A 24,685-nucleotide genomic window follows, 5' to 3' on the forward strand; every position below is an offset into this window, starting at 1 on the left:
GATTATGATGCCTCCTTACTGACTCAGTAATCTTTGGTAATTACACCGGTTGTCTGTTCTGCAGTTTCCTGAACAGTTCAAGTGTGTATTCACACCAGCCAGGTTTAGTCACTTTAATCCAACTCCAGATTGTTTGCCTAGAAAGTCTGGTCCGTTTGGGGATGTGTAAATGTGTTATCAACCAAAAAATCAAACTCTAAAGATGTTTTCACACCTGATAGTCCAGGGGATTTGGTTCAATTTGGGACCAAAGTTGCAACATTTGTTAAATTGATGCGATTCTCTTTTGTCAAACCAACCAAACCAAATGAAAAACCTGTTTCCCTCCTGGCCTGTGGGGGCGCTGCACCAAGATCCACTGAATAAAACGACCTGAAACCTCTGAAGACACAAAGGGCAACTTCCTTCTTCATGAAATGTAAGCAAAAATGGCGGCTCTAGGATTTCTCTTTTGTCATTGGTAAAAGATCAGCCATTTCTCACGCTAGCACTAGGCTAACGTCTTAGTTTTATTTACCCAGAATGCCATGCACTGTAGTTCACTTCCTGCTTTGGAGCAGTCTCCGGCTTGCTTGTTGTTCAGATTCAAACCACACTAAAGTTGACTTCAACCAAACTGAGACTGAGGTTTGTAGGTGCACCAGAGTTCACTTTAGAATTCGATTAGCGTTCACACCTCCCCAAACAAACCGGACTTTCTGCGCAAACGGACTGGAGTTGGATTAGAGCGGTCTAAACAAGATTTCTTTTTAGCCAACTGCTAAAATCTGACGCCGCTCTATTTTTGTTTACATTTTGTAAAGAAGGAAGTTGCGCTTAGTGTCTTCACAGGTTTTTGTGTCGTTTCCTTCAGTAGGCTGCAGCGCCCCTACAGGCCAGGAGGGGAACAGGCTGCTTAAAGGGTTTTTTTGGTTTGACTCAGAGCTGAGAAAGAACCAGAGCAGCTGGAGATGGATCAGATGATGAAGTTTTGGTCCCAATCAAACAGAGTCTACCGGACAATCAGGGGAAACTGGTAGTATCCCAGTCTGCATATGGGTTGTGGATTTAATACAAAATGGTAAAATTGGGACAAAAATTAGAATAAAAAAAGTATTTTTGTGCAAACTAGACCTTATTTGTTCACTAATTTAGCTTTTTATTACAGTCTACAAAACTGCAACATTTAAATTAGATTTTTGTCCGTAAAGTTAAATCACGCCGTTGGAACCTTATTTGTTTGTGTGTGTTGTGCAGAATCTCCTGGAGCTTTAGAGGAAGGGCTGCAGGTATAAATCAGGAACGGAGGACGGGGGCAGAGAGCAGGGGAGGGACATAAAGTCAGGATAACAACAGGAGCGCTGAGTCCAGGGAAGGAGAGCGACGCCGAAGCTGCTCCCATCATGCTGCGGTTTGTAGCGCTGACCTGCGTCCTCTGCATGGGAGGAAACCTCGTAACGGGACAGAGGGGTAAACCGATCCTGCTTCATATTTAATATTCACAGTCTGTAGTTGTTGCTTATTGATTTTATAATATTAGATATGGTAAATTAAAACTCAACAAACTTTGACGAAGCTAAATAAATAAGCTAAATCTTCATGTTTTATTTAAAGTGTTGCATTATTACCACGTAAAACAAAAATTCATCGTAATAAAGACTACAGCCTGTGGACATTTCCTGCAAATCCTCTCAATATTTACTTGGAAATAATGACTGTGAGGCTCCAGGTTTTACCGGGTTTTTAAAGAAACAGAGAGTGATTTACTTTCTGCTGTGGAATCCAAACAGTCAGGCTGATTCTTTGGGTTCCTGATGAGAGGAACATGTTTCCTGTTCTTCGCTCTCAGGAGGGTCCAGCTTTCATCCCGATCATCAATCTGCTGCTCAGGCAGGGAAACACTAAACATGGGATGCAACAACCACTCAACTCATCACACTTCAGTAAATCTGCGTCAGCATTCACCACGACACGGCACATTTTGAAAATAAATTAGCTTGATTGAAACACGGCAATTTTGAAAAAACATTTCTTGATAAATGTTTTATCTTGCGCTAGGATGAGGTTTTTTTAGGTGTATCAAAATCGGTTTATTTTGCTGTATCTAAATTGCAAACAATCTTTTGAATCACAGAAGTCACATGATCAACAACCGGATGTTACTACTGCTGGAGACGATGAAGGAGCCGGCAGGAAGTGGCAGGAGGATTGAAATAATGTGTTTTAATGACTTATTTTGCAATTGCAATTTTTTTTTTACATTAGCAGAAAATTAATTCCAAGAGGCACACCGATATGCAATATACAAAACTTAACTAATTTATTATATTACATGCAATGTAATGATATTTAATATTAATAAATAGAAAATATCATTTTTCAATAAAATATCACAAAATCCAATTAAGATGATATAAAATAGCATTCACACTTTTCAAGAAGTTTTAAATTCGTTCATGGTAATAAATGGTCAGAGTTTTAATGGTAAGGATTCAACATAAAATCCTCTGTATTTTAATGTTTCACACATTTGTCATAATTTTAATTTCACTAAATGGCACTGAAAACTGCTGGGTTGTCAATAAAGAAAAACAGGCCTTACGTCTGTTAGCAGTCATAAAAAACATTGCTGCAAACTGAAACATGAACTTTAATGTGTTCTTTTTATCAGTTTAATTAAGAATAAAGCAGGACACATGAAAACCCAGAGTCGTTGTACCACAGTACATTTGTTTCAGACTCCCACTGCTTTTCATTCCTGTTTGTGCGGCTTGGCTGGAAAATGCAGCTTCCAGAAAATCTTCTATCTTCTCCATATCTGGAAAATCACTTTTGGAGCCGGAGACAAAACATTTCAGATTTTATTGGACGAATGAGCTGTTTCAAAAAAAAAAAGAAAAAGATCTGAGGACTTTAAAATCATGCTTTCAGACCACTACAGATTGTTAGTCCCAGACTAATAAAGTGTTTATTTCAAAAAGAAAAACTGGAGAGTGAACTCAAAATGTTTTCAATTTTAAAATCCTCTTTTGTTTTCAACATTTTGCACATTTCTGATGACTTTTATAACCAATGGAGTAGTAAACATTTCAAGAATTTGAGGGATGTAGGCATGTATAATTCAATAGTTTGAAGTTTTCCTGTGTTTTTCCTGAATCCTGCTGGTTTGTTTTGTAATTTCTGTCACTTCCTGAAGTATTTTAACCTGGTTGTGACCTGATTGGATGAAAACAATCTGTCATTTTTTGGTGGTGTGGTTCAGTTACACCAACGGTTTCTTGTGTGTTAACAATGTACTTTGCATAGTTTTGACATTCTTTGGGTTCCATAGATGAGGAGCAGGAACATTATAGCGTATGGATGTTAATTTAGCGTGTCTGAGATATAAACGCTCAAAACCACAAATGGTCTGTTTACATAGATATCTGCGCTCACATCAGTTTCACTGCATATTCTGACAAACGCCACAAAAATGCAGTTTTCCAAGTAAAGCTGTAAAAAAGTGAGAATTTTAACCATTTCATCATATTGTTACATTGAATGTTAGCACAATATTCTGAGGAAACATGTTTCCCATTTGTTAAAGGCCAGGCTGATTTGATATAAAGTCCCCCTGAAGTGAAGGTTTTTTTTAAAAGCGTAACAGAAATGTGAAATGTTTGCCCAGAGCTGCTTTGTAAGCCGTTTTGATGTTTGTGTAAGACTGAACAGACGCTGCCTGAGAAATTTCAGGCTTACATGACTGAACTCTCAAGCGACCAGAGTTAATCTGTCAAGCAGAGCTTCCTGACTGTTAACACCGGGAGAAACGTCCACAGCCGTGACAGTAAATCTGAAAAAGACTGGCCGTTTTCAGAGGCTCCACCATTTGTTAACAAAGAGCTGTGATGTTGACACAGTTGATGCATCAGAAGGTAAAATCCGCCCCCTCAGGCCTCCCTGTTTGCCCAGAGGCACGTCGGCATGTCCAGCTGGCAGAGCCAGAGATATTTCTAGGAACCGACAAAAACAAAAAAGTCACTTTGTAACAGCAGGGATAAAAAAAACATGTTTCACTGTCCAATAAATTGAGATTTGGGAGACAAATTGATGTTTAGACTTTTAGTTTCAGTTATTGTTTGTCTTGATTGCTGATTTATATTTAGTTTTTTGTATTTCTTGCCATGCTATTTTGTGTTTCGGATTTATTTTGTTAAATTGTTGTTTATATTTTATGTTTACTATTTTTTAGATTAATCTCAGAAATTTTCTAGAAAAAACTTAAATTTCCAAGTTTCAAAAATCTAAAATGTTCAAAAATTTTGAAAAGTTGAAATTTTTAGCTTTTGAAATTCTCACGTTTTTTTGAACATTTCTAATATTCATTTAAAAACTTCAGTTCTTTGGTAGAAATGTCCTTTTTTACAATGACGCCAGTTTGCCGTCATAACTGTGTGTCAGGAGAAGATCTGAAAAAGTTTAAATGAAGGGATGTTAATATTTTTATGGACTGCAGATGATGTGTTTTCTGTTGTGTACCAGATGGAGAAATTATCAGTCAGATTAAAATGACAAACCTCGCTTTGGCCGAAATTAAAGAGCTGCTGAAGCAACAGGTAAACCTCCTTCACTTCGTTGGCAAAAAAGTGTTTTGAAAAAGTCCAAAGTCTTTTGAACAAACTTTATGGCCCCAATTTAGCTCCATAGCTAAACTGGAACTGGATTACACCAAAACTGTTGTTTCCATTAAAGGAGCAGCTGATGTTTATTTAATCAGTCGATTTGTTGTTTATAACAGGTCAGAGAAATAGTGTTCCTAAAGAACACAGTGATGGAATGTGAAGCCTGTGGTGAGTCAGTCAAATTAATTAATAATGAAGTTTATACCAAAATATTCAACATTCAGATTAGAGTCAATGTGTTTGCATGTAATTTGATAAATGGATGAAAGAAAGGATGGATGAACAGAGTCAAAAAGATGAATGGACAGACAGCTGTTGGTTAGATGTTAGGTTGGATGTTAGGTTAGATGTTTGGTTGGTTGGATGTTAGGTTGGATGTTTGGTTGGTTGGATGTTAGGTTAGATGTTTGGTTGGATGTTGGGTTGGTTGGATGTTAGGTTGGATGTTGGGTTGGTTGGATGTTAGGTTGGATGTTTGGTTGGTTGGATGTTAGGTTAGATGTTTGGTTGGATGTTGGGTTGGTTGGATGTTAGGTTGGATGTTGGGTTGGTTGGATGTTAGGTTGGATGTTGGGTTGGTTGGATGTTTGGTTGGTTGGATGTTAGGTTAGATGTTTGGTTGGTTGGATGTTAGGTTAGATGTTTGGTTGGTTGGATGTTAGGTTAGATGTTTGGTTGGTTGGATGTTAGGTTAGATGTTTGGTCGGTTGGATGTTAGGTTAGATGTTTGGTCGGTTGGATGTTAGGTTAGATGTTTGGTCGGTTGGATGTTTGGTTGGATGTTAGGTTGGATGTTGGGTTGGTTGGATGTTTGGTTGGATGTTGGGTTGGTTGGATGTTTGGTTGGATGTTGGGTTGGTTGGATGTTAGGTTGGATGTTGGGTTGGTTGGATGTTTGGTTGGATGTTTGGTCGGTTGGATGTTAGGTTGGATGTTGGGTTGGTTGGATGTTTGGTTGGTTGGATGTTAGGCTGGATGTTTGGTCGGTTGGATGTTTGGTTAGATGTTTGGTTGGATGTTAGGTTAGATGTTTGGTTGGTTGGATGTTAGGTTGGATGTTTGGTTGGTTGGATGTTAGGTTAGATGTTTGGTTGGATGTTGGGTTGGTTGGATGTTAGGTTGGATGTTGGGTTGGTTGGATGTTAGGTTGGATGTTTGGTTGGTTGGATGTTAGGTTAGATGTTTGGTTGGATGTTGGGTTGGTTGGATGTTAGGTTGGATGTTGGGTTGGTTGGATGTTAGGTTGGATGTTGGGTTGGTTGGATGTTTGGTTGGTTGGATGTTAGGTTAGATGTTTGGTTGGTTGGATGTTAGGTTAGATGTTTGGTTGGTTGGATGTTTGGTTGGTTGGATGTTTGGTTGGATGTTAGGTTGGATGTTTGGTTGGTTGGATGTTAGGTTAGATGTTTGGTTGGTTGGATGTTAGGTTAGATGTTTGGTCGGTTGGATGTTTGGTTGGATGTTAGGTTGGATGTTGGGTTGGTTGGATGTTTGGTTGGATGTTGGGTTGGTTGGATGTTTGGTTGGATGTTGGGTTGGTTGGATGTTAGGTTGGATGTTTGGTTGGTTGGATGTTTGGTTGGATGTTTGGTTGGTTGGATGTTAGGTTGGATGTTGGGTTGGTTGGATGTTTGGTTGGTTGGATGTTAGGTTAGATGTTTGGTTGGTTGGATGTTTGGTTGGTTGGATGTTAGGTTAGATGTTTGGTTGGTTGGATGTTAGGTTGGATGTTTGGTTGGATGTTTGGTTGGATGTTGGGTTGGTTGGATGTTAGGTTGGATGTTGGGTTGGTTGGATGTTTGGTTGGTTGGATGTTTGGTTGGATGTTGGGTTGGTTGGATGTTAGGTTGGATGTTGGGTTGTTGGATGTTAGGTTGGATGTTTGGTTGGTTGGATGTTAGGTTAGATGTTTGGTTGGTTGGATGTTAGGTTAGATGTTTGGTTGGTTGGATGTTAGGTTGGATGTTTGGTTGGTTGGATGTTAGGTTGGATGTTTGGTTGGTTGGATGTTTGGTTGGTTGGATGTTTGGTTGGATGTTGGGTTGGTTGGATGTTAGGTTGGATGTTTGGTTGGTTGGATGTTTGGTTGGATGTTAGGTTAGATGTTGGGTTGGTTGGATGTTAGGTTGGATGTTGGGTTGGTTGGATGTTAGGTTGGATGTTGGGTTGGTTGGATGTTAGGTTGGATGTTTGGTTGGTTGGATGTTTGGTTGGATGTTTGGTTGGTTGGATGTTAGGTTAGATGTTTGGTTGGTTGGATGTTTGGTTGGATGTTGGGTTGGTTGGATGTTTGGTTGGATGTTAGGTTAGATGTTTGGTTGGTTGGATGTTAGGTTAGATGTTTGGTTGGTTGGATGTTTGGTTGGTTGGATGTTTGGTTGGATGTTTGGTTGGATGTTGGGTTGGTTGGATGTTTGGCTGGATGTTGGGTTGGTTGGATGTTTGGTTGGATGTTTGGTTGGATGTTGGGTTGGTTGGATGTTTGGTTGGATGTTGGGTTGGTTGGATGTTTGGTTGGATGTTGGGTTGGATGTTTGGTTGGTTGGATGTTTGGTTGGTTGGATGTTAGGTTAGATGTTTGGTTGGATGTTTGGTTGGATGTTGGGCTCCCCTCCCCAGCAGTAATGTTTTCATCATGGCGTCTGTCCCAGGAATGGGGGGCATCCAGCCCGTCTCTCCCTGTGAGCCCAACCCCTGCCACCCCGGTGTGAGGTGCTCAGAGTCCCCTGAGGGCCCGCAGTGTGGAGCCTGTCCTGATGGCATGGAGGGCAACGGGACGCGCTGCACGGACGTGGACGAGGTAGAGCTCTTAAAGACTAGGAAAATACATTGTTTTTCTTGCTCACAAATGGAGGAAAGGATGGTTGGATTAGGCCTTTACAACATGGCTGGAGAACATATAATGAGAAAAGTATTCCCTATCAGCACATGTTGATAATTATCGATTCGTTTTCCATTTAAATGCTGCCAAATTGGAGGCGTGACATTTCCTGTTTTATCCACAGTTTTCGATCCATGCCATTGCCTTTGATTTTTAAGCAGTTATGAGTGGAGAATCCTGAAACTGCTGCTGCGCAAGTTACTCAACAGATTGTTGCTAGGTAACCAATAGTGAGCGAGTGAGTTAGTTGACTCCACCAACCCTGCAGACATGTTATCTATGGATATTGATCACATGTCTATTGGATAAGCGGATGGCTGGATGGCCAAATATACATACATACATACATATATGTGTGTGTGTGTGTGTGTGTGTGTGTGTATATTTGGCCATCCAGCCATCCGCTTATATATATATATATATATATATATATATATATATATATATATATATATATATGTTGAGTAAAGAGAACAAAACCAACCATCATCTTATCTTCTTCCCTGAGTTTTCTATCTGTGCTGTTTCCAGTGTAAGGTGATGCCGTGCCACATGGGGGTCCGCTGTATCAACATGTCCCCGGGTTTCCGCTGCGGTTCCTGTCCTGCAGGATACACCGGACCTCAGGTCCAGGGGGTTGGACTTGCTTACGCCACTGCCAACAAACAGGTCAGGATCAGCTAAGTCCATAGCTTTCATACCCAAAGCAGATTTAGATTTAAAGTAATTTATCTACATTTTTGTTCCATCTGTAAGTAACAGTGACATTTTGGAGACCAGACTAGAACTTTAAATAAAAGTTTGGGGTGAAGAAGGAGATTACATGGGAACACTGTAAGGCTCAAACTCTTTGGCGGTTTTCCTAATGGAAACAGAGGTGACAAAAGGGAATAAAGGGAAGTCAATATTTTCGACTGGCCGTCACAAAACTTTGATTATTAACGCATTTAGACATTACAACAGCCTGACTACAGATGTGCTTACAAAGTATTAACAGTAGATGTTATTAATCAACCTAAATCTTTGTATTAACATTTACAACGTAATGTTACGATTAGAAGATCCCACCCCCAAACTCCCTGCTACCTGACCATGACTAGCATTGGTTTTAGCTGTCGAGTTATCAACATATTGCACTAAATCTTAAATGTAGGTGTGATATTTCAAAGGAAAAGGGACGCAGTGCTTCGCTACTACTTCTCAACACTCTGACAACTAGATAAGGTCAGGAAAAAGTTTTAATTAAGGAAAATTAGCAAAGGAGAGAGAAGTAGGTCAGTTATGCTAGCTTGACTATGACAACCTTAACATGTAGATGTGCAGCAGAATTCAGTGTGTTTCGGTTCTGTTAAAATATTTTTAAAAGGCGATCCGCACACCAGCACCGACAGAAAATCAATAATCAGGTAAATTAGCTAATCAATCACCAGTTTGTTCAGATGATGACTTTTTAATTATCGTAAAAAAAAAAACATATATTGTGTATACATAATAACACATAAAACTGTAACTGACTGAATATTGAATTCTGTGTTTGGGAATTGTTTCCATGTTTTTTAGTGTCGAATCCTGATGCACTAGTGGAGCTGCTGTTAGTCAGTTGCTATGGCAACGAGTCTGATCTACTATAGCCGTCACAGAGAATGAGAAATAAAAAACACTACAAGTTGTTTTGAGCTTTTTAGAGTCATTTTTCTCTTTGGGTAATTTTCCCTTTGAACTGCGTTAAATTAATAATAATTAATAAATTAATAATACCTCCATCTCCAGGTTTCATTTAGTTAACAGTCATTCTACTGCAGCGGCGCGGCTATGAATGAATCATAATTTTGCCCTCCAGCGTTTTTCACATGGGTGAAATTTACAAATGTAAACAATAACATACAATGTGTCTGTCTGAGTCGGTTTCTGAATATTTTTCTGTTTCTCTGCTGAAGGTGTGTAAAGATATAGACGAGTGTGAAGGTCCCAGCAACGGCGGCTGTGTGGAAAACTCTGTCTGTCTGAACACTCCTGTGAGTAGAAACAACATTTCATATCAGTTTCCTGCAAATATACAAAGTAGATCATTAAAGGAAGAATTTAAGGCTTACTTTTATTAAACTCAAAGGTTTTGCAGAACTTTACTACATTTTTATAAATGTAAAGACTTTCTTATGTGAAGCCAACCACCAGAGCCATTATATAAACATATATACATTCAGAATATATATATATATATATAATTGTTATTACTGTATTTCTTATTTTTATTTATTATATTGTTTTACTGTTATTTTTGTATGGTGCATTTGTTTTACGTGACTATGGATGGAAATTAGGGTCTTTGTAAATCAGGTGTAGCAATATTAAATGTTCATTAATTTGCATTTTTCCATTCAAATAAAATCCATGCAGTGAAAAAATACTGAAATCTGAAATCTACTGGACGCTTATAAACACCCTTGTTTATTTTTCAAGTTTTTCTCTCAACTCAATAGATTAATTAGAGGCTATGTATATTTATTTAACAGAGACAGTTTTAGCATCCACAACAGTCCAAGTCATTCACTTCACCAAAACCTGTCTCATTATGAGGGATGTGCACACTTTCTGTTCAAGCATTTGTTTTCTGAGGGTTTCCATACAGAAACAGTTAGACTTTTGTTTCCTTCTCTGATGTCACTGAACCGGGAGACCGTTCAGGAGGACTGGACGCTTTGGTTTTGAAGTTTCTGAATGTGCTCAGGGCTCGTTCAGGTGCGGTCCCTGTAAGCCCGGCTATGTTGGGGACCAACGACTTGGCTGTAAGCCTGAGAGAGCCTGTGGGAACGGCCAGCCCAATCCCTGCCACGCCAGCGCCAAGTGCATCGTCCACCGAGAGGGAACAATCGAATGTCAGGTGACGCATCCCAGCTTGTGCTTTGGACAGCTGATAAGTTTATGAAACAAGCTTGTAAATAATGTCTAAAATTCACAGTGTGGAGTGGGATGGGCAGGTAATGGATACCTGTGTGGAACGGACACCGACATCGATGGTTTCCCTGACGAGAAGCTGAACTGTCCTGACCTGACCTGTAACAAGGTGAGTTTCCAACATCACTACTTTTCAGTAAATATGCCTCCCATATTAGGTTAGCTTAGTGCAAGAAACTCTAACAGGAGTTTGTGTTTGCAGGATAACTGCCTCACCGTGCCGAACTCCGGCCAGGAGGACGCCGACAACGATGGGATTGGAGATGCCTGTGATGACGACGCAGATGGGGATGGGATCCCAAACACACAGGTTCGCACACGGGCAGAAAGACCTTCAGGTTTTCTATTGGTTTGATAAGAAAGAGACTACATTTTCTTGTCTACAGGATAATTGCAAGCTGGTGCCCAACGTTGATCAGAGAAACATCGATGAGGACGACTTTGGTGATGCGTGCGACAACTGCAGAGAGGTGAAAAACAACGACCAGAAAGACACGGATCTGGACAAACTCGGTGATGAATGTGATGACGATATGGATGGAGATGGTAAGAATGTAAAACTTAAAAATGGAAACCATAATTCATTAGTGTGACATTTGGAAAGTTAAAGAAATAACAGCAATAAATTGAGATATTTAGAGAAAATATGGAGGTTCATGTCTGAGTCATTTTCATCATGTTACTCATTTATGAAAGTCTTGGCATCAAACTAAATATTTAATTAGCTAGCTAAATAGCTATCTCAGAGCTAACTAAATATTTTGCTTTGTCAGAGATAAATATTTAATTTGGAATTGAATAGTCGGTTAGTGCAATAAATATTTATCTGGCCAATGAAATAATTAGCTAAAATTTACATTTTTAGCTCCAAACTAGATATTTAGTTAGAAAGTTAATAATTTAGTTAGCAGGTTAGATATTTAATTGGAGCCAAATATTTAACCCCAAGATAAATATTTAGTTTACAAACAAAATATTTTGGCTCCAAATTAAATATTTAGTAAGCAAGTTAAATATTGAATTCCATAAATATTTATTGAACTAGCTGACTATTTTCCTAGAAAACTATTTAGCTCTGAGCTAGCTAAATATTTAGCTTGCTAACTAAATATTCAATTTAAAGCTAAACATATTTAGTTTGAAATTGACATTTTTAATGAATGAACATGGTGAAAATATGGCTTTGAAAAATTACCTCCCAATTTTTGCTATCTTCTCACAGGCTAATAACTCGATTCATTCATACCTTTGATTGTGTAACTTTACAAAAAGCACCTAATAAATCATAAATATTTAGTCAACAACTTATAATTTCATTTTGTTGCATATTTACCGGTATTATTAAAATTGCCAGGAATCATAAATGTCCTGGACAACTGCAAAAGGGTTCCCAATGTTGACCAGAAAGACAGAGATGGAGACAAAGTTGGAGACGCCTGCGACAGCTGTCCCTACGTTCCCAACCCGGACCAGGTGAAAAACGGCTTTTCCTTCATGTTTTATGACCTGCATATCAACTGCACTCTAAAATGAAACACTGCCACTTCTGGAGTCCATTTCTGTCATGGTTGGGTAGTTATGGGCTCCAACAGGGCCGCAGACCGGTAGACAGCTCACAACCCTTATTAATTATGCAACACACTGTGCTACATACGCCAGATGTCCAGATACATAAATCCGCTGTTCTAGACAGGCGTTGATATGAAACAAGAAAAGACCAAATAAGGATCTGGCAAAACAGGAAATCCTGAGATTTGGAAAGACTGAGTTGTCCTATTGAACTGACATCAGTACTATAAGAAATAAATAAAATAAAAGCCTTTTAGTACCACAAAGCTCTTCTTACCAGCACCACTGTGGCACACAGCTTCAGTCACTACAGCTGGAAACTAGAGAGCAGACTGAAATCTGGGAGTAGTGATGAACTCTGACCTGAACATTCAGAGCCACAAAGAGACAGCTACAAAGTCGGCCTTTTATCACCTGCAGAACATTTCCAGGATGAGAGGACTGAATCAAACTACATCAAAACCACCGCCCAGGTCTGTATGTGTTGTCCCTACCCTCAACGCATCAGTGAGGAGGTGCGTCAACAGCAATCCGTCCACAATGTCCCAAGGTTTTAGGAACTCAGGAGAAATCCTGTCCACCTCTTAACCACTTCTCCCAAGTCGATGGACTTGTTTTGCCCCGAGTTCTCCAATAGACAACACCATCATACTAAGTTGTCTCCCAACAAGCTAAACAGCCTGGTGGAATCCCTTTCAATGGGTTTCCAGAACCTCCAAAAGGGCAAATGAAAGTCCTTCACCACAGCTTTTCCAAATCCCAAGGTTTTCCTTCTGAAATCACAGAAGACACGGTCCTTCTTGCCTCCTGGTACCTTATCAGATGTTTCAGGAGTCTACAAAGACAACCAGATCTCTTTGTCCACCAATGGATCATCTGGTTGCTGATGAAACAGAGCCTTACCCAGTTCTGCCACACTAATAACTCCTGCCATGTTTCTCAGATGGACGCAGACAATGACTTGATTGGAGATCCATGTGACACCAACAAGGACAGGTAAGGCCTCATCAATGACATCAACCATATTAACTGACAGAGTATTTCAGTGTGAGTTTCAGATTTTTAACTCGTCTCCAGTGATGGCGACGGACACCAAGACTCCCGGGACAACTGCCCGGCCGTCATCAACAGTTCTCAGCTGGACACAGACAAAGACGGAAAGGGGGACGAGTGTGATGACGACGATGATGATGATGGGATCCCTGACCTGCTGCCGCCTGGTCCTGACAACTGCCGTCTGGTGCCCAACCCTCTGCAGGAGGACTTGGATGGTGCGCAAGAAAACTCTGAAATCAATTAGCATGTCACTATTAAGCTAATAAAGAAGCTACAGTCCCAAAGCTACTATTGTTGTTTGATGACATGTATCGCTCCCGATTCATCCTGACCAAAAACAACCAATCAGAGACAGGGGGAGGGGCTTAGCGCTGTCCATCAATCTCATGCACTCACTGCTAAATGTGTTAATGGTGGAGAAACAGCTTACCATAACAGGGAAAATGTTAATGCTGTCAATGGTGGCTATGCTAACTAGCATAGCCTGTTCATGACAGGCTATGCTAGCTGCAGCTTAGTATAGAGCAAGGAAGGAGGGAGGGGAGGGTTAGGTGACTGACAGAGCTAAGCCCCACCTCCTGCCTCTGATTGGTTGTTTCTTAGCTCTGGGAGAATTCAGAGAAGCTAGATTTTTCAGATTATCCGTTTTATATTATACTGTCACAACATAGGGACAGTTCCAACAAATATGTAAAAAAAAATAAATAAATTCTTTCTAATAGTTACACACTGCAGCTTCAAGGAAGGTATGCAAAGATTGATATCCATAAACTGGGCCGATATTCCATCACATTGTTGTGGAAGATTGAAAGTTACTGCTGCTAAAAAGAGTTTACATTCCTTTCCAATCATAGCTTTTACATTTTGTATCATAAATATCAATGAAAGAGGGTGTACTTTCTTTTCTTAGGACCCTCTCTGTTCCTTGTTGCAGGTGATGGTGTGGGTGATGTGTGTGAGAAGGATTTTGATAACGACACCATCATCGATCCCATTGATGCCTGTCCTGAAAATGCAGAAGTCACCCTTACTGACTTCAGGGAGTATCAGACGGTCGTTCTGGACCCGGAAGGAGACGCACAGATAGACCCCAACTGGGTGGTGCTGAACCAGGCCAGGGAGCTTTTCAACTGCTTTCTTATTTACCAAATGATCTGTGGAGCTAAAATTTATTTTAAAATCCATTTTCCTGTGTGCAGGGAAGAGAAATCGTCCAGACTATGAACAGTGATCCTGGTCTGGCTGTTGGTAAGAACAGAAACTTGGAAAAATCTTTTTTGATGAATGAAAGTGGCAAGTAAAGAAACCACAAATGTGATGTATCTATGAGAATTTAATAATTAACTTCAGTGGTTGGCACACTTCCGCTAATCTGCTATTGTGCTAATAGCAAACCTGATGTTTCCATTTCATTTGTTTAGGGGAAGCTAAATTTATGTTTAGCCTGTTTAGCTTCCCCTAAATCCATATTTCTGGATAAAACTTAAGTGCTGTTTTACTTGGTTGTTTTGTAAACTTTAGCTGATGCTAAAGCACTAAGGATTTGGCGCTTTAGCATTCAGTTGAATACAGTGTTGAACTTTTGCTTATAAAGTGTGTAATGGGAACACAGCTTGTTTCAGCATTAGCGCTTGTTGTAGCACAACTAGCTTTTCAGTTAGCAGTGCCCAACGCTGATTAACATTTCATTTGTATAAAAAGAGTACAGGGTTGGGTTTGGGTCATTCTGTCCTTTTCTAAACATTCTCACAAATGTCTCCAGGCTACACTGCGTTCAGCGGCGTGGATTTTGAAGGGACGTTTCACGTAAACACAGTAACGGACGACGACTACGCTGGGTTTATCTTCGGCTACCAGGACAGTTCCAGCTTCTACGTGGTGATGTGGAAGCAGGTGGAGCAGATCTACTGGCAGGCGAACCCGTTCAGAGCCGTGGCACAGCAAGGCATCCAGCTCAAGGTACGCAGTTCCTGTGCCTTCCATCACCTGAAGAACCTTTCTGATTAAAAGACTAAAGTCTCAGCTAGGAAAACTCATCCATGCGTTTATCTTTAGTTGCATTGATTACTGGAATAATGTCAGCAAACACACTTTTAAAAACTTCTCAAAACAGCTTAGAACAGAAATCAGAAAGATGTTTTGAGTAAATAATTCCATGGCATTTTTTCATGTTACAGTTTTCATTTCAAGATTTTGTCTGAAAATGAGGCTCTAAAAGAAGAGAATCATTTTTGTTGCTCAAACAGATTAAATAAACAAACTGTTTTCTTTCTGTTTGCGATCAGGCGGTGAAGTCGAGCACAGGTCCGGGTGAGAACCTGAGGAACGCCCTGTGGCACACCGGAGACACCGGAGACCAGGTGAAGCTCCTGTGGAAAGATCCTCGCAACGTGGGCTGGAAGGACAAAACTTCGTACCGCTGGTTCCTCCAGCACCGACCGGCTGATGGCTACATCAGGTACAGGCTGGGCTCAACCCAGGAATGGAAAGTTTTCACTGTTTTAGATGGTTCTTACATAAAAACTGCAAAATCACTAACAAAAGTTAGTTAACTAAGCCTAAAGTATGAATCATAAACACTAGTTCCTCTAATGCTAAAGCAGTAGGATATTTTGCATAAGCTAATAAGCTAAATTCATCATCTACATTTCACTCATTGATTCAAGTTTTAGTTGTTCAGTTTTGCTAACTCGTGAGAATATAGTTCCAAACTTAATATTTAATTCACAAACTAATCAGTGTTATGTATCTTTGCAGGTTTGGATGTCAGAATTTATTTGTACCATCTTTCCTTGTTAGTTGCTGAGGAGAAATTTTAATTTCATGTAAATTAAAGGAAAAACAAATCAACTTTTTTGATGTTGTCTACATTGTGTGATTAAATGTAAAGGTAAACTAACTCCACTGAGGTTATTTTACCTTTGCTTTGCTGCCCTCTGCTGTTACTGCAGAGTCCGTTTCTATGAGGGCCCTCAGATGGTGGCAGACACCGGAGTCATCATAGACGCCACGATGAGAGGAGGCCGGCTGGGCGTCTTCTGCTTCTCCCAGGAGAACATCATCTGGGCCAACCTGCGGTACCGCTGCAACGGTGAGCGGAAACTGGAGAGTTTTCCACCTTTTCCATCTGTTTTAGGCCTTTTCCAAAACAAAAAATTAAAAAATTAAAAATCGGACTCACTAAAAATTTGCTTCAAAATGTTCACAACTTTTGCAGGTATAGTTGTTTAATATACAGTTCTCATGTAAAGTCAGACTTATGTGAAGTTGCGTAACTGGCAGCCATCTTGGATGCTTTTGAATGTCAACCTTGGTTCTGATTGGCTAGTTGGGTTTCCGGGCGGATAATTTTAGGTTTGAAGTTTTTATGTTTGCTTGTTTTTTTCTGTGTGTTTCTAGATAATTAATAAAGAAAATGTCGAAAAAGAAGCGAAAGTAGAAAATTAAATCCTTCTTTACAGGCAGTTGCTATGACAACAATAAACAAGCCACAAGCTTCGGAAAAACTAGTTCTAGCCTCGTTCCTAAGCTATAAACAATAAGTACATTGCAACTGTTACTCGATCACGATTTTTGAAATAATCTACCGACTCCTGTGTATAATACTAATATATACAGTGATAGTTACTGTAGTACTTACTTTGGAACTAGCAAAATTAGCTGAGCTAATGTAGCTTTTAGCTGCTAGCTAAGACGGACGTGTAGCCGGCCGCGAAGCTCCTCCATGTTTACTCATTCTTCGTGTTCAGTAGTGAAGTATAGTAATATGAGATCGGAAGCAGCTTGTCCACATCAACTGACATATTTTCCTTCTTCGTCTCAAAGGGATCGATCCCAACACCAGCCATTTTGTTAATGTATCTTTCTCTCGCACATTGATGTACAGTGTCCATATACCGTAATTTATTTTTGTTGGTTTTGGAGCGATGGGTTTAATGTGCATTGCGCATGTCTACTAAGGTGGCGCCGATCACTTCCGGTTCAGACAGTATTTGCTGTTAGATCAAGTTAAATTAAGCCAAATTATCCTCTGATCTTGACCTGATATTGTTTTTTGAATTTTTTCAGACACTCTTCCTGGGGACTTCGACACCTACAGAACCCAGCAGGTTCAGCTGGTGGCCTGAGGACAAAAAAAAAAAACCACTTTCAGGAATTAACAGACAGAACCAGCCTTATGAAATGTGCTCAAATTGTTGAATCTGAAAATAAATCTCTGTCCCAAATGATGCCATTGCAAAGTCTTGTGAACAGTACATAAATAATGATTTAAGTAATTTATAGATGTGGAGAAAGTTGCTGCATCATGAAAACACAATTGTAGTTTAAAATGTATATCAGTAAACATTTATAATAAGATGCATATTCTTTTTATCAGAATAATGTCTGGGGCTGCTGTATCAGTTGGTGGCACTGCTGCCTGGCAGCAAGACAAATCTAAAACAAAATGTAAAATTGACAACAAAAAAATTTGGGGGGCTCGCTACCTATGTAAAAATTATAGCTGTCTACCTAACTATGTTGAAGCTTTAACATAGTTAGCATAGCCAGTGACAGAGACATAGATTGATAGCTGTCCATCTGTTTTACCCACAACACTTGATTTTCTTCTTTTGTCCTGTAAGTGGTTTGTATGACAAATAGCTATACTAAGACCAACATACTGCAAGGTTATAGGAGGATGTACAAATAAAAGTTTGACACAATGATAAAAGAGATTCTGACTCTTTTCTTGGCAGCATTCATTTCTAAGAGGGAAGCAATAGGAACTACAAATTTACTATAACTGTGGAAGAACTATAGACTGGCCTGGTTAAAGAATGGTAAACATGGTTTATCCTTCCAACCATTGTCTTCAGGGTCCCTGGGGGAGGTGGTGTACACCCTGGACAGTCCACACCGATAGCCTTATTTTAAATTCAGTTCACATCAAACATGTGTGATTTGCAGGCTCTACTCATTTGCATTTTCACTGCATCCGTTTACTAGGAAGGAAATAGAGAGAGCCAAGCTTTTTCCAAATTAAGCTAATTTAGGATTTCTTCCTTTAACACTAGTTACATTGAGACTCAAACAAAAACTGTTCCTATGTATATATTTTTGTATATATCGCTGTCTAGCCAACTATGCAGCTTTGTAGTTAGATACATAGATAGCTATCGATGTCACCAGCTAGATAGCAACATAGATTGATAGCTATATATCTACCTAGAGATAGTTTTGCAGCTAGCTACATCGATAGTTAAATATTTACACAGCTAACTAGCTAAAGACAGAAACAGTTTATTGTAGCTAGTGAGATAGCTATCTATGTATCTGTCTAGCTAACTATGTAGTTATTTAGATAGTTACATATAGTTATTCTGCTAGCTAGATAACAACATAGCTTGATATCTATTTATCTTGACAGTTGCTAGCTAAACAGCTAGATAAACAAAGAAACTGTTCATAGCTAACTAGTTAGCTAGTTTCAAGGCTATTTATCTAGAGATAGCATGGGACGTTTTTTTAATCTAATGGTAACAAACACATCTCATCTATAACTTTATTGATTCATAAATTTGAAAAAGGTTACAGTGACTGACAGCATTAAGTAAAAAACTGATATTTTTCAGGTTTTTTTGTTCACTAGGTGTTAATATGCATAACAGGAAACAGAGGAAACAGTATTTTTATATTTTACCTTACAGCTGCCGTATGTGCTTGAGAAAATGATCACAGAATGCACAGGTTTTAGTTTTTTTGTGTCAATTGCAGCATGCAGCCCTTAAAAGTGGGGTGAAACAGTTGCTAAGCTTTTCTGTTTTTTTTGCATTTGGGTGGAACAAAGCTCTCAGAGGTGACTTAGCACTTTTTTACATCAAGCTAATAGCATGACGTTACAAAAAGGCTTTTCAAGGTGGATATTTTTTGGCTCAGTAATAACAGCGTTGTGCACAGAAAGACCAGTCTGATGCAAAGTTAACACTAATTTACTGAGCAACTGAGGTGCATATTTCAGGTGATAAAAGTGAATACAGAGTGTAATACATTATAGCTTGGTACTGAAAAGGTCATGATGACAGGGATGAAACATGGGGGCCGGCGGGACAGTCCATCTGTAACCCAAATGGATCTGGTGCTGCTTCTCTTCACTGATCCTGGCATGAAGGAGTCCCATTAAAGCAAACACCAGCATCCAGCGACGTGGCCCAACGTCACGCAGCGTCAACTGCTATCCTGCAGGCGATGCCACAAAGGATTAAAGCTCCCACCCACAACCACTTGGTGATTCCACCCCAAACAGGAAGAATGCTGCTTTGTTTCTCTCAGGACCACAACAGGAAGTCAAGGTTAAGTCCCGGACTGAGAGTCAGGAAGATGGCGCTGGAGGGTTTCATCCACGGTGAAGACGGTTTCCTCCGGCCGGCTGGGGTTCAGGCCGCTGGTGTGGTTCAGCGATACGTAACCCATCTCCAGCAGCCGCGGCCCCTCGGCCAGGTCGCTCATCTCATGCATGTTGCTGGTGATGCAGCTGATCTCCATCTCGTTGCGGTTGGTGGATCGAGGCGGGTCAAACACCCAATCTGAAGAGAGATGAAAACATGGAAGAGCAATGGGGGAAACTTCCCAAAACAAAGTCTGCAATGTTTTCAGACCTGAATGAAGGAGATTGGAGAGTCGGCAAAACAAACAGTTAAATATTGGATTTTAAATGTGTTATTTTTATTTTATCTTGGACGAAGGTGGGCAAACTTCCACTAATGTGCTAATAGCAGGCCTAAGTTTTCATCTAGCAATTTAGCATTTCTCCTGCCTTTGAAAACACTATTTAAATTTTTTCTGGATAAATTACAAAGCGCTAACTTAGTTGATTATTTTGCAAAATGAACGCTTTTACAACCTCATACAAGCAGACTTTAGGATTGATAGGAGAGTCAAATATTGGATTTTAAAGGTGTTATTTTTATTTTATATTGGACAGTGGTGGTGTGGTGCAGCAAATGAGCTACAGAGTTAGCAAAAATCAACAACTAAAAAACTGAAACCATGAAGCCATAAAGTCTGAGAAAAAAACCAAACTAACTTTCTGAAGCACAAACTGTGCAGACAGTTTGATATATGTTGTGTCATTAACACATCAGTATCATTGAATTTGGCTGTTTGGCATTAGCATATTAGCATTAGTGTGTTAGCATCAGGGTTAGCATAACTAACTGTTTAGCTAGCGGTGCCCACCACCGATCTTAGATAATAATAATAATAATAATAATAATAATAATAATAATAATAATAATAATAATAATAATAATAATAATAATGCAGTTGTTTACAAGTTAGAAGACATATTAAGGTAACTGTAGTATCAAGGAACTAAACTGCAAATAAAAAAACATTTTCAGAATAAAGTTTTGTGGGTTCAGCCTCTGTGGTTCCATTAGAGGCAAAGCGGCATAAAATTGTTTCTGTGACAGCGTCTGCCGAGATGGAGGCTTTCTGAAGAGAGACGCATCAATCACTGTCCGTCAGACAGGAAGCTGAGATTAACGGCGACAGCTGAGGGTGACAAAAAGACGGAGAGCGGGTTCCTCCGACCCACACAGAACCGTCTGAAACGGTGAGGATCTGCTCATACCAGGAAACATAAAGTCACTCAGCAGATTTTTTTTAAAAAGTTTATTGTTATGATGATTATCTGATTATCAGACTGATGATAAAGAGGTTTTTAGCACCGAGCATTAGAGGTTTTCAATAATACATTTGTATTATAAATACAGGACCAGTGTTAGCGGCAGAGGTTTTACAAGTCCCAAGTAATTCTCAAGTCTTCGTCCTCAAGTCTCAAGTCGAGAGCTTAGAATTTCAAGTCTTTTCTAGTCGGGGTTTTTGTTGTTGTTGTTGTTTTTTTAAACAATGTTCCAATTATGCTGATTATAAATAATAGACCAGGTGTTCTTTTTAAAATCAAACACATGATGCACTCATAGCAAATAAAGCCCAGTGGTTTTGAATTTGGATGTGATGTAAAATAAATATCTGTCAGTCGACGTGGGGTTAAATCTACATCCAATTTCACATCTCAGTATTGATAAAAACATGTTGCGTGAATCAAGAATCACTAACCAAGACGCAAAATAATGTGCTGCATGAAGACTGAAAACTGAATAGAGCAAAAGTTGGTTTTAATGTGACTTTTTAACTAAATAAATAAATGCAATCATTGTTCCTGTTCTAACAGTTGCATGCATGAAGAGGGAAACATTTTGTTTTGGTCTGACAGCCTGTGTGTTTTTTATAACCTTCCTCCAGTGTGAGGGAAAACACAGACGCTCCACATTTACACCTCCACCTAATGCCCAGGAGCCGAGCAGCTTCTCCTCCGAGTGTTTGTGTGAAATGTAGGTGAGGAAGGGAGGAGGACAAGCTCTTAAAGGCGAGCCGGGGACGGCGGCGGCGTCTCTGTGGCAAAGCTAAGTGCTGCGGACCGTGACCCGCGTCAGCTCGCTGTTTTACCTGGCTCACTGGGTTCACCGCCGTCGCCTTCAGCAACGATCGACCGACCTCCACCTGCGGGCAGCAGAACGGACACGTTTCAGTCGGACGGACTGGCAGCAGAAACTCGGTGTCCAAACACAAGTGGACAGGTGAGGCGGAGGATTCACTGCACAACCTCAGTAAAACCCAACATCACACAACAAAGCTACATTTTCAGTATTTTTGGATTAGAAATCATTTAAAAAGGAAAGTTTTATTAAAGATTCTTGACATATTTGTTCCTCCGTATCACTACCCAGACCAGTAACAAAATGAGTCTATTTAAAGAATCTTTCATAAAGTGACCATGTTCTGATTATTCAATAATTATAGACGAGGGTTGGTCAATAAATCAATAATCATATCTATTGAGACATGATCAATATCAATGGATAATACAGCTGATAGAATATTTAATATTCAAAATATAAAATATTCACTGAACTCTGATCAACCTCTCACAGACCGCTAAGCTAGGTTGGTTGCTTTAATGAGCTCACTCACTCACTCTTTGGTTACCTAGCAACTCACTCACTCTTTGGTTACCTAGCAACAGACTGCTCAGTAACTGGCGCAGCAGCAGCTTCAGGTTTCGCCTCTGAGCCTCAAAACTGCTTAAAAATAAAAACAACAGCGTGGAGTTACTCTGGCAGCCGCATATTGATCTGTTAGCATGATAGCCTGTCGCAATAAGAAATCAATCAATTAATCACATGACAGATTGAAAGGGGCTTTTCTGATGACAGGAAACTAATTATCCAAAAACTGCAACATTATTAAAAGTAACAACATTTTATCACAACCAACGTGTTGAGAAAGTGGATCAACTTTATGAGAAAGTTCATTTTCTGCCTCACACGTCTCTCCACGGCCTCCAGCAGTGGTCATAATGTTCTGCCTGGACTTCCAGTGCTTTTCTGTTCCCGTCTGTCTGGACCCGCTCACCAAATGAACCACCGCCGAGTCAAACATTCAACTTTAACCTCATCGGCTCGGCTATCCAGCACCGCCGGCACTAAATATAGAGCCTTTCCTCGTTCTCTCATTCATTATGCATTTCTAACAGGAAGTTCCTTAAAAATACAATAACAGCTCTCTGATATTGCTGCTGATGCTGTGACAGCCGGGGTCACTCACAAGGTCATCCGCTGTACGTCAGAATCACTCAGGTTTCACTCAGACAGGAGAGTTTCCATGAAAACGTCGTCCATTAGGCTGCAGGGAGCCACCAAGCAGCTCCACTCATTAAATTAGGATTAAAAGTGTTGAGAAGAGCTTTTTATTCCCTCTGACTCTGGAGGAAAGGAGGTTTAGCTCTGAGAGGCTTTAGCACAAGCAGCTGTTAATTATAATATCATCAAACCTTCATTTAATTCACCTAAAAAAATCCTGCAGGTTCATTTAAAGTGTTTATTTAAGATGGAGGCTTAAATCTAATGGAAACACAAAGCTTAAGGTCATTAACACAGTGAGTCTAAGAGAAAAAAATGGAGATTAATTTTTAAAAATCATCTTATTCATTATAAATGTCACAGTTTCAAACTAAATATTTAATTATAAAGCTAAATATTTAACTCCAAGTTAAATGTTTGGCTTCATTTAGCTTGCTAACTAAATATGTAGTAAATAAATATTTAGCTTCAAGCTGTTTGATTTAGCTTTGAGCTAAATATTTAGATCCAAACTAAATATTTACTTTGTGCAAACTACAAACTAATGTTGGTAGTTTACAAATATTTAACATGTAAACTACAAACTATTTACCGTAGCTTGGATCTAAATATGTAGCTTGCAAACCAAATATTTAATTTGGAACTAAATAATTTTCCAAAAAAATTTTCAAATAAACTGGATTGGAGGTTTTATAAACAATAGTAAACTGACAGAAGTGTTTGAATCTTCCTCTGTGTGTCCAGAATGTTGGATGTTTTTCAGCTCTTATGGATTCAAAATGTCGCTTTTACCTTCACGGGACTGCATGTACTCAGCACGCGCACGCTCTCACGCACAGTGGACCGTGAGAGCGGGAGTCAGAGGTCACCTACCAACAAAGTCATTCACTACATCCTTGACCAGATGTCCGACGATCGCGTACGCCACCGCCACCACCACCAGCGCGGCCATCACCAGGTAGAGCACCGCCTTGGGCAGCGGGATGGAGTCCCGGGCCGGCGTCCGGTAGTCCGTCAGCAGCAGGTCGTTCTCCGAGTAGGAGTACTGGAAGATGTGCTCCATCCCGGAGGTCTGGTTGGAGTTTGGCGGCGGGTTGCTTATTGCCCCGTCCGGCTGCAGAGACGTCACCACCGCGGCGGTCACCGCCTCCGGTTTGTCCATGCTCACCAAGCCGGTGGTTTTATTCACCAGAGGCAAAATCTTAGACAGGAAATAGCTCCAGTCCTTTATGGCACTGGCGTTGCATAAATACATGTTATCCTCCATGAGGGTCGCTGAGGAAATCCACAAAATCCAACTGCGCGAACGGGCGGAGGAGTCCGACGTGTTTCTGGTGACCCAACAGGTCTGAGCAGGAGACGGACACCAAGTCGGAAATGCGCCTGCAACGTTTTCCTACTTTCTCTGACTGCGCGTCACGCGGCGGAGAGCGCGCCGCTTTTACGCACAGACTCTCGCCGACAGTTTCATCTCCAACAGTGAAACCGTAACAGATGAGAAAGCAGAAAAGAGAAACGCAACCAGACCGCAGAAGAAAAAAGAAAACACGGAGATGAAAACAAGACGAAATGCTGCCGAGTCAGAAATGTGGCGTCTGATGGTCGGAGAAAAACTTCGAGGAGTCCGGAAAACCTAAAACACATGGTGGAGGATCGAAGATACTGAAGAAAAGAGGAGTAAGTTTCTGCCAAAAAGATCAGGAATTTTTAGATTACTGAGAAATATTTGAGGAGAAAAAAATAAAATTGTTTTCTACTTTCAAAACGGAAAACATTTGCTAGACAAAAATCTGAAAATTAGAGATTAACCTCAGAAACATTGAAGAAAAAACCTGAAAACTTCTGAAAAGTCAAAAACTTCTAGAAAAATAAAACAAATTTTGAATTTAATCTGAGAA

At 39.9% G+C, this 24,685-nt stretch overlaps 2 protein-coding genes and 1 long non-coding RNA gene across 3 annotated transcripts; 1 reads left to right on the forward strand and 2 right to left on the reverse strand.

Moving 5' to 3' along the window:
- The first annotated feature begins 1,138 nt into the window (after positions 1 to 1,138).
- LOC122838139 (cartilage oligomeric matrix protein) lies at positions 1,139 to 17,258 on the forward strand. Its single transcript, XM_044128543.1, has 19 exons — positions 1,139 to 1,449; positions 4,501 to 4,574; positions 4,757 to 4,808; positions 7,292 to 7,440; positions 8,053 to 8,190; positions 9,459 to 9,536; positions 10,250 to 10,402; positions 10,481 to 10,585; positions 10,679 to 10,786; positions 10,863 to 11,022; positions 11,831 to 11,949; positions 12,989 to 13,041; positions 13,123 to 13,316; positions 14,036 to 14,214; positions 14,301 to 14,349; positions 14,864 to 15,060; positions 15,387 to 15,559; positions 16,053 to 16,192; positions 17,170 to 17,258. Exons 1-19 carry the CDS (start codon positions 1,383 to 1,385, stop codon positions 17,226 to 17,228), a joined length of 2,247 nt encoding a protein of 748 aa, XP_043984478.1. The 5' UTR covers positions 1,139 to 1,382; the 3' UTR covers positions 17,229 to 17,258.
- On the reverse strand, positions 8,101 to 17,075 carry LOC122838140. The gene is made up of 6 exons (XR_006371841.1): positions 16,742 to 17,075; positions 16,021 to 16,239; positions 13,253 to 13,331; positions 10,693 to 10,819; positions 10,511 to 10,575; positions 8,101 to 8,176 (listed from the first exon to the last, which is right to left on the reverse strand). It is a non-coding gene; the product is annotated as an uncharacterized LOC122838140 (long non-coding RNA).
- A 1,561-nt stretch (positions 17,259 to 18,819) lies between the features above and the next one.
- On the reverse strand, positions 18,820 to 24,042 carry LOC122838946. Its single transcript, XM_044130003.1, has 3 exons — positions 23,661 to 24,042; positions 21,595 to 21,648; positions 18,820 to 19,667 (listed from the first exon to the last, which is right to left on the reverse strand). The coding sequence occupies exons 1-3, from the start codon at positions 24,040 to 24,042 to the stop codon at positions 19,435 to 19,437; spliced, it is 669 nt and encodes a 222-aa protein (XP_043985938.1). The 3' UTR covers positions 18,820 to 19,434.
- Positions 24,043 to 24,685: the final 643 nt, after the last annotated feature.

The sequence above is a fragment of the Gambusia affinis genome, linkage group LG10, assembly GCF_019740435.1.
Source record: "Gambusia affinis linkage group LG10, SWU_Gaff_1.0, whole genome shotgun sequence".
Taxonomy (NCBI): Eukaryota; Metazoa; Chordata; class Actinopteri; order Cyprinodontiformes; family Poeciliidae; genus Gambusia; species Gambusia affinis.

Coding starts and splice junctions, on each gene's coding strand:
- LOC122838946 (XM_044130003.1), bottom strand. CDS start 24,042: ATGTATTTATGCAACGCCAGTGCCATAAAGGACTGGAGCTATTTCCTG. Junction 21,649..23,660: donor TGTAGTGAATGACTTTGTTG/GTAGGTGACCTC, acceptor TGCTGCCCGCAG/GTGGAGGTCGGTCGATCGTT. Junction 19,668..21,594: donor CGGTGAACCCAGTGAGCCAG/GTAAAACAGCGA, acceptor ATCTCTCTTCAG/ATTGGGTGTTTGACCCGCCT.
- LOC122838139 (XM_044128543.1), top strand. CDS start 1,383: ATGCTGCGGTTTGTAGCGCTGACCTGCGTCCTCTGCATGGGAGGAAAC. Junction 10,586..10,678: donor CTGACCTGACCTGTAACAAG/GTGAGTTTCCAA, acceptor TTGTGTTTGCAG/GATAACTGCCTCACCGTGCC. Junction 13,317..14,035: donor TCTGCAGGAGGACTTGGATG/GTGCGCAAGAAA, acceptor TCCTTGTTGCAG/GTGATGGTGTGGGTGATGTG.